The sequence below is a fragment of the Phaseolus vulgaris genome, chromosome 11, assembly GCF_051622355.1.
Source record: "Phaseolus vulgaris cultivar YP4 chromosome 11, ASM5162235v1, whole genome shotgun sequence".
Lineage (NCBI taxonomy): Eukaryota > Viridiplantae > Streptophyta > Magnoliopsida > Fabales > Fabaceae > Phaseolus > Phaseolus vulgaris.
Genome location: NC_143508.1, coordinates 49781248 through 49799391, shown reverse-complemented (window position 1 = coordinate 49799391; position 18144 = coordinate 49781248). Strand labels below are relative to the sequence as shown.

Here is an 18144-nt window from a genome sequence, read left to right as displayed (position 1 = left end):
ACTCTAATAAGTTATCATTTAATTATACATTATCATATATAATAAATAATTATGATTTAAATATTTTTAGTTGCTTCAAATATGATTCCACATACTTTTAGGTCTTGTAAAAATATTTGTTAATTTTATATTTAAAATTTTTCTGATTATCATATTATAGATTTAAATCATTGTAAAAAATCTTAATTTTTATAGATTACCGTTTAATTTGTAATTTATCTTTATTCAAATTAAACTAAAAAAGCACACAAAAATAACATCTTCACTCTGAGTCTGATTTTCACTCTCCCGCGTAGCCAGTGCTGTCGCCAAACCCCGCCGCCGCCGCCGCCGCTTCGCTCCGCCACCTACGATTCCGCCGCTTTGCTCCGCTGCCTCTTTCTTGGCTTAACTGTGAAACAGAAACGACGCGCTCAGAAGAACTCTTCGAATCGGAAGCTTTTCTCTGCGGCAAAGTGGTCACAACTCACGTTTCAGGGTAAAATTTCTTTCACCTATCCCAACTCACTTTTCCACAACCATGACAATGGTGCTTGTCATATTTGGATAAACTTGTAAATACTTTTAGGAAAAAGAAATTCGAAGAAAAAGATGAAATATATCTCTCCAAAAACTAATATCAGCTTATAGATGAGTTAACTATTATCTTTTGAAAAGATAATGCGAAAAAAATTCCATGAATTGATTAATTTATGCAGTTTTAAATTTCCAGAAAGTTACATATTGACACTCCCTTCCCTTGTCATGATCGCCTTAATCGAGAAAAGTTGTATCAATTTAAAAAAAGTAGTGAAGGTTTATGATTTGTAGTTTCAGAAGTTTTAGAACTTTCTTTTTTATAGAAATTGTAAGAAAACTGTCGGGATATTTTTTAATTCTAGTAGTTTGGTTGAATAAAATGGTTAAATTATTGTGTTCCATGATTTATCTTTGCAGGTCCTTCTTTTGCGTACTGGTGACAAAGAATTTGTTCACCTGAGTTGCATAGCTCTACAAGCATCATCAGGTTCTACTTAGCTGGAAGGTATGCATTTGTCCCTTTTATTTTTATTATTGGTTGTGACAGGTGACTTGGTTATCTCTATTTATGGTTAGTTAGACAATGTGGGGAATCTGTGAATTGGGGATTGAGAAAATCCCTATGATATATACACATAAAAGAAAGGATACTATAAAATTTGCTAGTTTTGGTTTGCCTGTACTGTTTCCTATGGACAAATGAGAATATTAGTTATTAAACCAAGCTGATAGGAGTGTTTAAGTATATTTTGTTTACACTATTTCTACATGCCCTGTTTCTAGTTCCTTTTGGACTATGGCAGTGTTAGTTCAATTCTGATAGGAACCTTTAATTATGCTAAAGGTTTCTTTATTTATGCTTCACAGCATAATTTTGTGTCTATACAATGTAACATTGTAAACTAACGTTTTTTTAATTTGCTTAGTTCGTCACCATGGTTGCTGAAGGAACCAAAAGGCCTCAAATACTACCACCACCTCGTACAATCAACGTGCATAAATATGCTGAATCCCGTGCTGTTGAGCTCGAGAGTCTTCAATCTATCATAAAAAACAGAGTAAACAATGATTATACGGCTCGAAGGAACAAGAGGAGAAGAACAACTGCATTTGACAACCAAATTGCAAGGAAAGGGTGCAGAAGAAAGAGACAGAAACTGGGTATAGTTGGCAGCGCTCTTGCTAAATCAGGTGTGGATGAGGATCAATTAAAGAAGCTTCCTCGGCGTGTTCGTCGGAGATATGAACTTAAGAACAACCCAGAGAATGGCTTTTGCACTTCTGGGGATGGAACCAAGAGGCTGAGAACTCATGTTTGGCATGCAAAGCGGTTTGCTATGACCAAGATTTGGGGTTACCATCTTCCTTTGTGTCTCCAAGGAAGGTAGGTTTTTGGGTTAAAAGGAAACGTATGAAAGAGTCAACAGGGAACTTGAAGCTAATTAATTTCATGGTGTAGGGTTGTTTGAGACTTTGATTTTGTTGGGATTTGCTTGAATTTATTATGGAAACCTGATGCAACAAGCACGAATGTTTTATCATTTCCTTGGAAACGTTAACAAGAATTTTGTTTGTGGTTATGCAGAGGGAAAGGTTCAAGGGCACTCTTGAAAAGGCTCAAACAAGGGGTGCTTGTACATGATGCAAGCTATTGCACTGCTATCCAATTGGAGGGTCCGGAGGTAGTTTGTTTTAGTATTTTTGTTGGAAATTTCTTCCTTTTCTTTGTTATGCATCCGAGTCTAAGACTTTCTAATGCGTTGTTCTCTGATTGAAACATATTGAAATGCTTGCTCGAAACAATTATTGTTGGCTCTCAGCCCCAAAAAGTGATGGCTTAATTTTCTGTTTTATTTAAGGTTGACTATTGTATACAGGATTCATTAATGTCGGTATTAAGATTGGTACTAGAACCTTCTCCAGCAACAACACATCCTGAAAATCATGATGACTCTGTTCTCTCCGGTGCAACCTATGGAATTGCAATGGTTGGTAATCTATTTCTGACTCCAGTAACTGCCAGTTTGGTTTAGTTAAACTAAAAAAAATTTCGTTTCTTTACAGTTGCATCAAGTTGGAGGTCCCATTTCTCCTCCAATTGCTCCTGTGACCTATATATGGCAACCAACTTCCCAACAAAATATAAGTACACAGCTAGATGAACGAAATCATTATACTTCTTTTGGACAAAATGGTATCAGTAATGATTCAAACAAACATGATGTTGAATTATGTGAAAAATCAGACAAAATGGAGCATGGTTCTTCATATAGACACCTTTGGGTGTGGATACATGCTTCTGCCTTTGAAGAAGGATTTGATAATCTAAAAATTGCCTGTCGGAAAGAGGTTCACTTTCTTTCTCAGCTTACATGGTCCTTCCTGTTGTACTTTTTTCTTCGTAGTGTGTTATATAAAGCCAAAATCAGAGTCTGATATTTCATAAAGAAAGGATTGGGAAAACAGTTGTTTCAATGATTAAAGTACAAACAAGAGTATTTTCCTTCCAAACAAAGCTAATGTTCTTTTCTGAATTGCTAAAATGCTGAATGGGGGATCCTACTTCCCTTCTACTATTTAAACTAGCTCCCTACCTGCTGTTAATCAATTCTAACGAATTCTATAACTACACTATTTACTCTGCCATATTTTCCTTTATTTTTTCTGTCGGTCTTCACAAGTTTGTCTATCAATGTGTTATAAATAATCTGAATTTACACTGCTATTGTCCATTTGAAAGGCTTTCATGTCATGTCAGTGCTGCATTTCATTAACCCAGTGAATGGGCATGGTTGGGTCATGGAACATAATTTGCATTTACATCTCAGCTTGATAACGTGTCATTATTTCTTTAATGCTGTAACTTCATATGAAAAGGTTTTTGTTTAAAATCACAATCTTATTAATCATCCTAGGAAACTGTTTAAATGTAGAGATTGGAAAAAATGTTATGTTTCAGATTAAAATTCTATGAAGATGAATCACTAATTTGGTTGGTGTTGCTTGGTTAAGGTTTAATTTTCCTGATGAAGTTGAAAAATTAAAAATTGTAAACTGTATATAAACTCACTCGCAATATATTTATTTTATTCAGATGGAGAAGAGGGGCATATTAATTAATTGCTTTTCCCTTGAGGGTCAGCTTGCAAAATTAGAATTAATTGGATCAGGGACATTTCAACTTCTTCAAAAGATACTGCATCCAGTTGGAGGGTTCGTTGTTTAATTTAGGCAAAACATTTCCTTTTTTTAACATCAGTGATCAAAGATGGCTTATTTTTCTTCTTGGCTTTAGTATTTCAGAGAATCATTGGCAATTAAAGAAACACATGGCTATTGAAGAAGAGTGTATTTCTCAGAATAGAAATTCAACCATACTGAAAAATGGAGAACATTTTTCTTCTTGTGCTATATTACCTCTTAATGTTAAGGATCCTCGAGAATTGCCATGGAAGAGGAGTGTTGTTCCAGTGGAGCCCATTTCAACTAAGACTTCGAGTGATTCATCTGAAACAAAATGCAAAGAGCTTGCTGAACTGGGAGGAATTTTGGAAGAGAATAAAGACTTATCTCCATTATCATCGTCAAAACTTGAAGATAGCCAGTCTAATATTGATGATCTATGGTATGCTACCACCAGAGGGCTGAGGCCCCCAGTAGAAGACAGTGTCCTTTCCAAGGAGAAACACCATGAACGAATGGTTAATTTCTGCATTGATGATATAGATTCTGGAGAGGCCAATTCTTCAACCAAGGTGCAGTGCTCGAGATCTTGCCCTATTCTTCTTTTAAAAAATGATATGAAGGAATTGAGCATAGGGTAACTTCTTTAATCTATTTTTCCTTTTAATTTTTTGAATTTACTGATATCTAGTACTGTTACTGTTGAAAACAAACAATAGGTATTTGTGATCACCTGCTTAAGATTATAATACAAGAACAATAATATGACAAACATATTTCAATTTAAATTTTAATGCCCTGCTGAGATTGGACATGATTCCTTACAATGCATTGAATATTTATGTCAAAACCTTCCTTTATGTACTATACAATGAATGCTTCTGTGATTTGCTTATAGATGGTCCGTTATACTTCCCTTAAGTTGGGTCAAAGCTTTCTGGATTCCGCTCATCTCCAATGGGGCACATGCAATAGGTTTGCAAGAGAAGCACTGGATTACATGTGAAGTGAGTATTTGCATTGCATCCCCTACTGCATAAAAATGCAAATTTTCTGCCTTTTGTTGTAACTAATAAGTATTTTTCTCTTTATCCAGATGGGGCTACCACTTTTCCCTTCAGATTTCCCAGATTGTAAGGCATACTCTTGCCTAATGGAATATAAAGATGCTGCCTTTAATAAAAAGGAAGAACTTCGTCCTCCATCCATAAGGCATTTGAGAGTTCCCATCCAACCTCCATGGGGTATTGTTTGCATTACTTTTGAAAAAATGATTAGTGCAATGGAGACTCCTAATCTTTCAACCAGGGAAGATTTGACCAACACTAATTCATTACCAAACCCTTGTCCCGGTAGCTTTAAAATCTCAAACTCTGATTCTTGGGGTAATTCGTTTGATGGAGCTGTAGTTAGGACTGGTTCTATGCTGACCACTTTCCTCCATGAAACCAAAGTTGGTCAGTTGTTATTGTTTCCTTATGCAGCAGATGGAGAGGCTGGAATCTCCAAGTTTATTAATGGAGAACTAAAGCTTGATCCAAGGTATAAAAGCTCTGACATATATGACCATAAGCCATGTTTTGTAAGAGTTCATCTTCATCCATTCAAGGAAGGATGTTTTGAAGAGGGTGCAGTTATTTGTGCACCACATACTTCTGATATATTTTTATGGACTAAAAGGTAATTAATATTGAAATTATGAATTCCTATTTTATTATTCAGAATAATATTTTCTTTTGGTTGGATATGATCCATTATTCTAGTAAATTTTGCTGTTGATTTAGCCAAAACCTATGTTTTGTCATGGTCAAGGTAATAGAATATGATGTGCCAGTGTTATTTCAAAGGAGTTATTTTTCTTTTGCGACTTTCTCAATTAATTATAGGCTGTGATTCGGTAAAAAATAGCAACTAACAAAGCAACATTATTTTTATGGTTCATGCAATTCAGATGGAATCTTACAAATGGTTCTATACATTGTATAGTGTCTGTGGTTTTACCGACTCCTTCAAGTACAAGATAAAGATGAAATGATTCATTCTTCTCCTTGCTTGGAAAAGATATTAAAATTTAAACTTTAGTGCAGACTAATATAAATCTTTTAAATATAAGTATATATGTTGTGTATATTTTGCAGTTCAGAGAGAAGTGAAGAGGGACTTCAAATGTCTCAGTCTGCAATGCGATTATACTTCAAAGAGCATTCCTCTGGTAGATGGGAAATGCAGATACCAGATGATGCAATTTCTAGAAAATCTCATCGGTGGCCTATTGGCTTTGTCACAACAGCTTCTGTTCAAGGAAGGTTGTAAAATCTTATCCATTTTTTACTTTAATCATTTACTAGTGTGTGCAAAATATGTACAAGAACATTTAAGTGTCTCATTGTAGAGAATCTTACCGAGTGCAATGTCATTGCAGCAAGAGTCTTGTTGCTGAGGGCTTTTGTGAGGCTGTTTTACTATCTCATTTAAGAGAAGAGCAGTGGAAGGAGATGCCTATGAAACAGAGAAGGAGGGAAATATACGTACTTGTCAGGAATTTGAGATCTACAGCATATAGACTTGCTCTGGCCTCTATCGTTCTTGAGTATAAGGAAAATGACATTGGATTCTTGTAAAATGTTTTTATGCTGGACTGAACCGTGCTACTTACATTTCTAGAGCGACGAATAGGCAAAATTTTCCTTACCAGAAAAGAGGAAAGCGAAGAAGATTTCTTGAACTTTTATGTATCTTATGTATAATCTAGACATTTGAAATTCCTGTAAGTACTGCACTTTGGCCCTGCAACTTGTTCATTAATTTTAGTAAATGTTACTAATGTTATGTAGTTGTTTTGTTGCTGTGATTCTATATCGCATTTGACTTTTGAAAGGCTCATGAGTTAAGGGATCAATCAGAAGGAGGGCCTGTTTCATGCTCTTAAAACATTTAATCTGAACTCACAAGAGGAATTTCATTCTATATTCAAAATTGATTTATAAGAGGAGTTGACTTTCTTTATAGGGAGCATGTCATGATTTTGAAGAGGAAAAAACGTGTTAAACTAAAGTTAACTCAACTAAATTTATATTTAATACTTAATTAATTCCTAATTAATTGTGATTTCTTGAAAAAACATATAATAATTTCTATAATTAAAGAAAAATGTATCATTATACTTTCAAGAAGTACATATGACAGAGTTACTTGAAACATATAAAATAGTTACAATCATCATTGCATTTATGAAAGTAACTCTTCTTCATGTGATTTTCCAACAAACATAATTTCATCCAAACATGTCTTTTAGTGACCCTTGGATGGTAAAATATTTAATATCTAAGAATTTATGAAAATTGAGAGCCTTTTTATATTTTTTTTTCTTCTTTTAGTCCAGATTTTGTCCTCCTTATAATCTCCATTGAAAACTTTCTTAGAATCTTCTTTTTTATTGTTCTTTGTCATACTTCTTATATTTATTCCTTTTTACTTCTTTTCTCTATCTTTAACAAGCCATTCCTCATCTTATTTCTCTTATCTTGTTTTTTAGTGTATTATGGACTCCAATATATTTTATTGTCATTATTATAATTTATTGCCTCATACTTTTTTTTTTCCACCACTCTAATTGATGCCAAACACGAGTATCATATGCTTATTTCAGTGTAGAGTATCTTTTGTCTACCCAATCAAGTTGAAATCACTAATTAGACTCCACGTATAAGAGTCATGAAATTCTGTCTTATAAAGAGAAGATAATACTAATTTGATCCTAATTGAATGTGTTGAAGACCTAATTATTGGATTTGACGAGTCATTAATTATATATTAAGAGAGAATCAAAGAAAAATACAACAAACATGACATGTTACAAAGAGGACACTAAGTAAACTAAAATGTTGATAGAACAAACTTCACTTTGCAATTCAAAAATATAATCCATGTTACAAACAATTAGTCAATCAAAGAATGATCGATTGAGTTGACAAAGATTTTATACTATTCTCGCAAATAGAATTTTTTTTTATGAAAGATTCAAATGAGAAAATAATTGAATTTGAAAATGTTTGGTTATTGTTAAGAGATGAACCAAAATGATATTCAACATTTGTGAATAATTCTTCAAAATGATCTAAGATTTATTCTTTCAGATGCGTAGTCATCATCTTCAACCTTGAGACATCCACCAAAGTTATTGAATATGACACAATCATCAGTATCTTGCCCCATAAGACAAAAAACTAATAAAAGAAAAGTAAAACAAATACAAACACTAATCATCATATTGGTTATCTAACACAGAAAATAAATCTAAACACCAAATTGATGACCACAAGTAAAAATATATTCGAAATTTTGCCCCAAATTATTAATCTTGCATTTTTTTTTCTCTATTTTAATTTTAAAAACTATCAAGAATAATGCGTTTTATCTAGGATTTTTTTTTAAATTAAATAAAAAATTGTATAATTAAAATTTCTTTGGTAAAGATGTGTAAATGTTTTAAAAATTATTTTATGATGTTAGAGGATTGCTAATTCATTACCATGGGATATGACTCAAGAGAGAAGAAATTTTGGTTCAAACTAATAGTTCAACTAAATGATACACAAACAATTATCCAAAGAGTAGTTGCACCACATTCTTACTAGATTCATTATGAATGAACCAAGCTATCTATGAACTCTCTAATATTCATATGTGAACTTCCACCCTCATCAACTGACTTTGCTGCCAAATTCTTCCATTGTATGGCTTTTTTCTTGATCTCTTTTCCTATCTCAGTCTCCATAATTTCCTTTATAGCATGCTTCAAAGCTTCCCCTCTGAAAACCCCTTTGTCATCAGGTGAAACTCTTAGGCCTATTTTCCAAATATCTTCAATAAGCTTTGCATTTGTGGTTTGGTCTGTCCATTGTGGCATGGCAATCATTGGAACTCCTAAGCTCAAAGCTTCCAATGTGGAGTTCCATCCACAATGTGTCACAAAACATCCTACTGCCTCATGTTCCAACACTTTCAATTGAGAGCACCATGTTACCACTAAACCATTCTCTGAGTTTCTCTCAAACCCTTTTGGAATCTTTCCCATTTCAGTAGCCCTAACCACCCACAAGAAGTTGCAGCCACTCTCTTGCAATCCAAAAGCTACTTCCTCCATTTGCTCCTCACTTAGGGTTGAAAAGCTCCCAAATGAAACATAAACTATGGACCCCTTTGGCTTCTCATCCATCCATTTCACACATTCTTCACTCTTGAAGAGGCTGAAGCCATACTCATCATCATCTTTATCTCTTTTGTCCAGAAACATAGATGGTATAGTTGGCCCAATTGTCTTCAACTTTGGCCAGATCTTCATCAACCAATCTGCTACCTGCAGAATATTTTGCAGTCTTGTAGGTGAAGGTGTAATATCAAAAAAGTGCATCATTAACTGGTATATTGAAACTATTTTGATTCAGTTTGGGAAAAAAGAATCATTATAATGCAACTAGTTACACTACCATTTCAATGTTTGACTTGAATATGAATCTATATCCCTAGTCGAAATGCAATTTCTCACAAATATGTATAACTTTTTATGAATATTTTATGATATACTCGTGGGATGAAGAAATCTGATATCAGTGAACCATAGGATTTATTGGAAATAAGCAATTTGGAAACTTTAAACATTGGTTTGTAAATTGATTTCATTGCAACTTTCATTTGTTTAAAAAAGTTCCACTTTTTAAATCTATTTAAACAATTTAAGTCTGATCTCTCAATTTTTCCACTGATTTTATTCTTGGTAAACTTTTAATTTTTTTTTAGTAGTTTGTCATTTCTAAGCAATAACATGATGTGAAGTAAATTATATATGTTTGATGCTTTCAACGAAATTAATATTCTTCTCAACTATGAATAAATAATACTTGTGTGGATCTAGATGCCTATATTAAAATAATGCAGCATCAAACCATTGCAGCTAACTGCACACCATTACAGCATTAAACTATTTTTGGCCTGAGTTCATGTATTTTGTGATTTTCTTTGTGTACATAAACATGAAAAGGGTTGGAATATCATATATAATCTTTTCTATTACTGATAAAAAAAACACTATTTATATCTTATAAAAACAATGGTCTAGACTTTTTGTAATGAACACTGATAATTTACCTGTTTTTCCAGATCATAGAAAGTATTGCAAAGGACCCAATCAGCCTCTTCAATGTTGGAAAGCTGGTTTAGAACAAGCTCAAAAGATGCAGAATATGTACCATAGCTGTATATAAAAGATGGCAAATCAAAAGGTTGAAGAAGTGGCAACCCTGGCAAGGAAATAACATTGCTGTTTTCCAAGGGAACTTTCAAATTCCCCTTTTGAACATGGTGATAGACACAGTTAACAAAGAGAGGTTGTGTGAGAAAAACAGCACAAGTTAGGCCATGTTTCTTGGCAATATCAAGAGTCCAAGGTAGGAAGGAATCATAGACAAGACAGTGAATTGGGTTGTCACAAGTAATGAGTCTTTGAAGTAGTTCTGATAATGTTTGTGGCCCAACTTTCCAAAACCTGTCTAAGTAGGCCTTAATGCTCTCTGCTTCTGCAATCCCACCATCATCAAAACCATCAGAAAAGCCCTCAAGAGTGATGGAAGCAGGTAACTTGGGAATGGTCTTGCAGTAGAAATGGGTGGTGACTAGTGTTACTCTCACCCCATCATGCTGCAAATGCTTGGAGAACTGAAGCAAGGGGTTTATGTGTCCTTGGTGTGGATATGCCAACACCAAACACTGCATTCTCTTTGTCTTTGTCTTCTGTTCCTTCTCCATTTCTGCTTCTGAATGAAGCTTCTTGTTTATGATCCGTCTCCTTTGACTTGTGTTCATCTTTCATCAATAATGAGGCCAATAAATACTCAGTCTCATCTTTCAATAAAAATTATTGTATTTGTTTCACCAAACACTAGTAGAAAAAGGGGCAACAACGTCATAGATTTTATGCCTGACATAAATACACTTAATGTAAAAACAAGGGATCATATTTTTAATGCAAAAATAGGGGATCATATTTTGGAAGATAAGAAGATGCACATTACAATAAATTGTAAATTTACCTACCACTACCAATTATTATATGATACAAATCTTGTATCATATAATACACAGAACTTAAATTTTGATTATGATGAAACACAGGTTAGTTGAAATCTTGTTTAATAACTACTTTTAGTGCTAAGTTTGAGTCAATTCTGGGTACTTTTTGTGCTGTTTTTGGTTCTGTAGCTGTAGTATGATGCAGGTGTTGAAGCACTGCAGCAATAGTTAGGGAAGTGATACTTGTGTTGTGTGACTGCTCTAGCATTGCAGCTGCTTGTGTAGTTCATGCTGTAATCTTGATATGGTTTTGTGTTTGAAACCTTAGCCTATAGTGTAGAGTTGAGGTGCAATTCATTGAAGTATCTCCTTTTTTATTATTATTTTTTTTAAAAAATAGAATAAAATTAATATTGTATGAGGATTATTATATATAACTATAAACTTATAAAAAGATTTAAATTCGTAAATAAATTTAACATTATTTACAAATAATTAACAATAAATTATTTATTAATAATAATAACAACACTAATATTATTACTTAAATTAATAATAATAATAATATTTTATTAAAAATAATAAAATTATTATTATTATATTAAAAATATTAATATAAGAATATTACTACTATTAATATGGGTTGTTGGATTTAAGAGGTTGACCCACTTGTATAAATGATGACGGATTAACGGGTCATCAGATCTGATCCACTTTATCATCTCTACTTAATAATATAATTTTTTTTTATATAATATAAATACTTTATAATTAATACTTTTGAAAGTGTTTTAACTTTTTAAAAAAAGGAAAAAAATTAGATCTTCCTATTACTTCAACAAGAAAATTATAGAACAAATATCAGTTAATCCATGGTTAATATAAGAAAATTATTAAATAAAAAATAATTTTAAAAAATAAAATAATTAGTTATTATTTCATTAAATTAAAGATAATTTTATAAATTAAAAAAATATTAGTGTTTAAAGTAATTTTTATTATTAATAAATTTTTATAAAATACTTTTCAAATTAATATTTAACTATTAATTATTAAGTTTTAGTTAGTTATCATTTTACATTTTAAATTGATCCAATTGATTGTTATTGTTGTAACGAGAATTAAAAAAAATTCTTATTATTGCTTATAAAAAAAAATTCTTATTTTTCATATGACCCAACATATTTGCTTTATAGTCTAAACAAAAGTGCAAACATTAAAAAAGTTAACATCATGATTTATCAATATATATAACAATAAGTTGATTTCCTTTAAAATAAGAAATTAAAATTCAACCCAAGAAAATTGATGAGTTACATTATATAACCATCACAGTTACCAAAATTATAAAAATTATGAACAAAATATTAACTTAATTGCACTTTTTTATCCATCAAGTATCACCATCTTCGACTCCCATAATTTTAACTCAATTTAACCAATATAAATAAAAGCAGAATTAACTTTTAAGAATATTATAAATTTAAATATTTTAATTTATCTGTTCTTAAAATTTTGTATTATATCAATTATTTAAATTTTTTATTTTTTTATTTTTATATAAGTATTTGATGTTTATTTTTGCTGTCAATAAGATGACGTCAATCATTTTTAACTTCTCAGTTAACTAACTAATGACAGTTATGTCATCTTCTTCACAGCAAAATTTGACTAAAAAATATTTTAAATATTAAATATAACAAACAAACTTTTTAATATGACTTCAAATATTCAAAAAAATATGAAATAATTAAAATTCAATCAAACCATGTAAAAAATGATTTCAATCTTCAGAAGTCTTATATATTCAATCTATTTTGTTTCCTTTTTCAGTTCTTCGTTTACTTCTGCATAATCAAAGCATTCAATTTTCCAGTTCTTCATCTCTCTCTCTGTCTCTCTTCAGCTTCAGGTTTCTTGCAACAATGGCCGCATCTAGCTCTGGTTCGTTTTCTTCTTCCCAACACAGTTTCTTTTAAACCTTTGCTTAAAAAGGTGCATTTTTTATTTTTCATTTTATATTTTCTTTAGCCAACTCTTGAAATTACTAAAATTGTAATTGTTTTGTGCCACATTGAAGTTGTGGACGACTATTTGGACTATGGGCATGCCAAATGCATTGCCTTCAATCGTCGTGGTACACTTCTTGCTGGTAAATTTTCTTACTTACCCTTCTGTCTTTTTCATTTCTTTCAGGTTTGAGTTCTTTATTTCCAATTCTTGAGCATTAAAATTGCTTTCAAAAGCAAAAAAAAAGTAATTCTTGAAGGGTGTTTTAACGAATAATATTTTCTTCTTCTGTTTTTTAATTTTTTACTTTCCATTTTCTCATTCTGTTATCTTCTCTTTCAAGAAACTGTCACACTTTTGACTCAGTCCAATGCTTTTCAACCATGTAACAATTAAAAGATTGTATTTTCAGTTCTCACATTTTTCTTAAAACATCTTGTATGAGTCTAAAGTTTTTGTGAGGTTTGTTTTCTCAGAACTTATTTGAATATTAAAAGGTATGCTTACTGGAATTCTATTGAGAGTGTGTTATTATACGAGAACTGTAAAAATGATGTTTTTTGAGTGTGAATATATAAATCTTGATTCTCCATTTTTATTTTTGTAATGGTATCATGTAAAAGTGGAGTATGATTTAGTATCGGTAAAAAAGCTATTTACTGGGTATCTTTTGTGATTTATGCAGCAGCTATTTGTGTTGAAGCATAGCATAGCATGTGCCCATTATTTACTTGATTGAATGTGTGTTATATGAACATAATAGTAAATGTAAAGTAAAACTTGTATAAATCATTGTTGGTGGTATTGTATACATTATCATCTCTCTAACTCTTGCTTTGATAAATTGTTTCAGTTGGGTGCAAAGATGGAAGGTGCGTTATCTGGGATTTTGAAACCCGTTGCATTGTTAAAGAGCTAAAAGATGAAGAATGTTCATCTCCAATAAACAGTGTCTGTTGGTCGAGGTCTTGTAATCATCTTCTTGTGTCTTCTGCTGACCAGTCATTGACACTATGGGATGTGAAGAATGATAATAGGATAACAAGAATAGTTTTACAGAAAAACCCTCTACAAGCTCGTCTTCATCCACGTTCCTCTAAACCACCACTTTGCTTGGCATGCCCTCTCTCAGTTCCTCCCCTGATTGTTGACTTGAACACAGAAAAAACAACTTCGCTTCATATTTGTGTCTTACATAGCAGGTGTGACTGTAGTGATGCAACTACTTTCTGTTCACCAACTCCTGCGTGTTTTAACAAGTATGGAAACCTGGTTTATGTGGGAACCTCAAAGGGGAAAATTCTTTTAATTGACTATATAGAAAATGAGGTGCATGCCATGATTCTTATCCCTGGTGATTGTGAAGTGAAGAACATTGTGTTCAGCAGAAATGGACGGTACCTTCTAGCAAACTCAAGTGATCGAATAATCCGGATCTATGAAAATCTTCTACCTCTGAAAGATGAAGTTAAAGCACTTGATGCTCTGAAAGGGAACTTCAGTGGCCTAAAGGGTACTGATAAGTTGCAGGCTGTAGGATCAAATTGCTTGACTTTGATCCGGGAGATGCAAGATTTAACCATGATTTCTCACTGGAAATCACCCTGCTTCAGTGACAATGGGGAGTGGGTTGTTGCTGGTTCTGCTAGTAAAGGAGGACACAAGATTTACATATGGGATAAAGCTATACAGGTGAAAATCCTTGAAGGGCCTAAGGAAAGCATTGTTGATTTAGCATGGCATCCTGCACGTCCTATTGTTGTATCCGTTTGTTTGGCTGGCAAAATTCATGTCTGGGCCAAAGATGTCTCAGAGAACTGCAGTGTATTTGTTCCTTTTGTAGAGCGAGAAGATGAATTTGACTTGAAATCTCCTGAGACTGAGAAGGTAAGGTAGAGTGACATGATCATACTGGTCTTCTTTTTCTTTCTTGATCAACTTTTAGTTCGTCCTAAGTTCACATCATTTCAGGAGGTGAAAAGATCTAAAGGTGATGAAGTTGAAGAAGGTGAAATTGTGGAGAATGTGGAGAATGTGGAGAAAGGTCTTGATTTCAGTGACTCTGACATGTCTCAAGAAGAGTTATGTTTCCTGCCAGCAAGTCCCACCTATAATGTTCCTGAACTGACAGACAAGTTAATAAGAAGTTCTCCTGAGTCGGTGGACAGCAATAACTCAAGTCCATCTGGAGGTAATGTCAACCATTGAACCTGCTTTTGAGAATGAGGAAAATTAACTATTGAACAACCAATTTGTAACTCTTGCATTTGAGTTTTGATCTTCCTAATTTTGTGGATTCGAATTGGACCTCTCAACTGTTTTATATTTTGTTTTATTACAAAAGAAAACTGATTTTTTTTTTGGTTTTCAATGGTTTTTTGTTGGTAAATTGAGTTTCCTCTCAATTTTGCATTGAAAAAACTAGTTCGAGTTTGAATAAAGGAGATTTATTTTTGCAAACTTAGTTTACAGAATGAAGTTCATTCAAACTTAGTCTTCAAACTTGAATCCAAACATGTCTCTTTCAGTTAATATTACAATCTTCAAAATTTCTGTGCAGATACTTCGGGAGAAGGAACTAACAGAAGGAGGACTCCTTCACAGTAGATGAAGGAGTCACAATCTAGCAAACCATCAAAATCCGAAGAGTAAATCTTTGGTTGAATAAATGGACTATTGTAAATTCTTGTAAATTTTTCTTTGTCTTTTACTTTAGAAATGGAAAAAACAGAAGTGTAGATATGATAGATGACATGAAATGACAAAAGGGAGATAGAGAAAAATGAAAAGTTTCAATTAGGAGTATAAAGTGTGTACATGTCTCCTATTTCTTGTCTTTGCCTCACATTTTGCATTAATTTTGGAAAGTGAAGTTTGGTATGTCCTTTGCTATGTATGGTTTTTTGCTACCCTACCCAGAAAGAATTTTTCATCAGATAGAAAACATTTTTTATAAGAGAAGAAAATGGAAAAGAAAAAATTGGATAACCATTTTAGAAGTTAATTAATTTATGAATAATTATTATTTTTTTCACCAATTTATGATTTTAATTTTCAGAAAAGTTTAACTTTTTTTTCTTTTCTATAAGCATTTAAGAGAAATTTATCCAAATATAAAATGTAGGTTGAGTTGTTATTGTCAATTCATGCCTGCTTATCTTTTAAGTACGTTCACTCGAAATTACTCAGTGTGGTTGCAGACATCAGATACTTGAGTAACTAAGCAATTTAGTTTTTGAATTTTTATCTTTCTAACATGCTAGTTTATATACAAATTTAAAACAAGTTAATTGTAAGAGATCCTACTTTGATTATACAAACTCTACCTTATAAACAGTTTTTTAAAGACTAAAATGAAAAAAAATAGGAAACTAATTGAAATCTTTAAAAAAATCAGGCATTTATTTGAATTTTTCTGAGATTTAAAAGACTAATTAAGTATGCATCAGTTGATTGACCTCATTCTAGATTGATATCCAGTAGATGAATAAACATTTTCTAGATATAAGTTAATTTCAGGATCTTTTCCTTCTTTATTGCAAATTCTAAAATCCAAGAATTCATATTCAATAGTGAAACTAATAACTTAAAGTAATTTTTAAGCTAAAAAACTGTGAAGTAATCAAATGAGTTTACTTAACTTTAATCTTTTTTCTCAAGGCTTTAACTTTAATGATGTTTTTAAGACTAAAAAAATTGGCCTGGAACTATTGACCTGCCTCAATCTTATGATTATAAAACTTGTCATGCTTGTTTTACAATTAGTTTAGTAACTATGTATTATTATTAGTGCAGAAAAAATAGACAGATATGATCATAAAATGTGACTTTAAATATATGTTTATATGCCGAAATCATATGAAAAAGATGGATTCTTTATGTTGTAGCTAGAGAATGAAGCTTTTTGTAAGAAGCATAAACACCTAGTCCCAACACCAGAACCGTTGCACTAGTATACAGTAGCACATGCTCATCTTCATTGAACCCTTTCAGCAAACTTGTCACAGCTTGTGAAGCAGAAGCAGCCACCTCCTTTATCCCAATCCATTCTGATGATCCAATATCACCAAGTTTACCATTCATTTCCACTTTTTCTTTGCCCTTTCTCTCACCAATTTTACATCCAATAGTCTCATCCATGATACCTTCCTTTTTTCCTTTCTGGGGTGGTTTTCCTGATGCAGAAGCATTCTTCCTTTCTTTCCCATTAACCCTTTTCCTTTCACTACTTTCAAAATTTACTTCTCTTTGATTCTTGGCATTTTGTGAAATTCCTTCTTCACCCTTTTGAGGCACAGAATCACTTGTAGCTTTTGGTGAGGTTAAAGCCTCATTAGCTTGCATTTGACTCTCAATTATTGATTTTGGTTCCTCACAAGTTTCCATTTCACCATTCTCACTTGATATGGTTACCTTTGGCATTATGATACTGTAAATTTCTCCTTGGAACACACCTTTCAGCTTGTTCACATCACAATTCATAGGAACTGCATATACAATGTTGAAGCGGATTGATCTGTTATCTCCAAGTGATCGTCCACCAAAAACTCTAACTCTTCTATAATCATACTCAAATTGAGCACCTATATCATCTTCTGCATAACCTACACCAAAGCCAAGAAATTAATAAGCACATCATGGGAAAAATAATGATTTTAAAATAATTTATTTTTTACCAATAAACTTAATCAAGCACGCATGTATATATATTTGTAATATGATTGAAGGTTTGAAAGGGTATAAAAAAAAAGGAAAAACAAGAACATGGTTTTGGTGGATGATGAGGTAATTAGCCATACAAACCAGGAAGGTGAACAAGCAGGGAGTGTGATTCTGGGGTCTCCTTTGTTTCTAATTTTGGCTGGCAAATTCTCATTGTTATGTTTGATTGCATTTCCATCTATTTGATTGGAACTTCTTAATTATTATATATATATATATATATGTTTATATATAGATAACTGAGTAATCAAGATTTGATGAGAAATGCTTGCTGAAGAAACAATTCATTCCTTTTTGTTGCTCAATGTTTTGAGATGATGAATTAACTTTGAATTTCCCTCTAGCTCTTGGTATAACTTCTGGGATAAATAAAGTTCATATTCTTTGTTTGGCTGATGCACTTTAAAAGTCTAGCAATGTGTTGATATTTCAGAACGTATGAAACATCTCAACATAATTTTGAATGTTCAAATTACTAGTGTGGCATTCGTGTTGATGCATGGGTTATATAACACTAGTATAAAAAGTCATAATTATTCTCTTGTAATACACATATATACATATATATCTATATATATATTATGTACTAGCATTCATATATTTTCTATACATTAAAATATTGAACATTGTTAATAAATATTC

General features: G+C 32.2%; 3 protein-coding genes across 5 annotated transcripts; 2 read left to right on the top strand and 1 right to left on the bottom strand.

The window, feature by feature from the left end:
• The first annotated feature begins 242 nt into the window (after positions 1–242).
• Positions 243–6535, top strand: POP1 (ribonuclease Ps). 3 transcript variants are annotated; one of them, XR_016517597.1, is made up of 12 exons: positions 243–478; positions 937–1024; positions 1446–1903; positions 2105–2201; positions 2397–2507; positions 2584–2868; positions 3614–3732; positions 3815–4274; positions 4601–4709; positions 4799–5382; positions 5841–6008; positions 6125–6535. XR_016517597.1 is itself a non-coding variant. In XM_068632078.2 (12 exons), exons 3-12 carry the CDS (start codon positions 1455–1457, stop codon positions 6321–6323), a joined length of 2646 nt encoding a protein of 881 aa, XP_068488179.1. In that variant the 5' UTR covers positions 244–478; positions 937–1024; positions 1446–1454; the 3' UTR covers positions 6324–6535. The 3 variants fall into 3 exon arrangements, 2 of the variants coding, with proteins under 2 accessions (XP_068488179.1, XP_090153683.1); XM_068632078.2 differs by having other exon boundaries at positions 244–478; positions 3815–4339; XM_090297557.1 differs by lacking the exons at positions 243–478; positions 937–1024; positions 1446–1903; positions 2105–2201 and having other exon boundaries at positions 3823–4339.
• A 1707-nt stretch (positions 6536–8242) lies between these two features.
• LOC137823877 (UDP-glycosyltransferase 74F2) lies at positions 8243–17690 on the bottom strand. The gene is made up of 4 exons (XM_068629190.2): positions 17584–17690; positions 16669–17384; positions 9850–10563; positions 8243–9061 (listed from the first exon to the last, which is right to left on the bottom strand). The coding sequence occupies exons 1-4, from the start codon at positions 17678–17680 to the stop codon at positions 8345–8347; spliced, it is 2244 nt and encodes a 747-aa protein (XP_068485291.2). The 5' UTR covers positions 17681–17690; the 3' UTR covers positions 8243–8344.
• On the top strand, positions 12604–15610 carry LOC137824250 (protein RBL). Its single transcript, XM_068629809.2, has 5 exons — positions 12604–12714; positions 12851–12922; positions 13634–14667; positions 14752–14971; positions 15341–15610. The coding sequence occupies exons 1-5, from the start codon at positions 12696–12698 to the stop codon at positions 15385–15387; spliced, it is 1392 nt and encodes a 463-aa protein (XP_068485910.1). The 5' UTR covers positions 12604–12695; the 3' UTR covers positions 15388–15610.
• Positions 17691–18144: the final 454 nt, after the last annotated feature.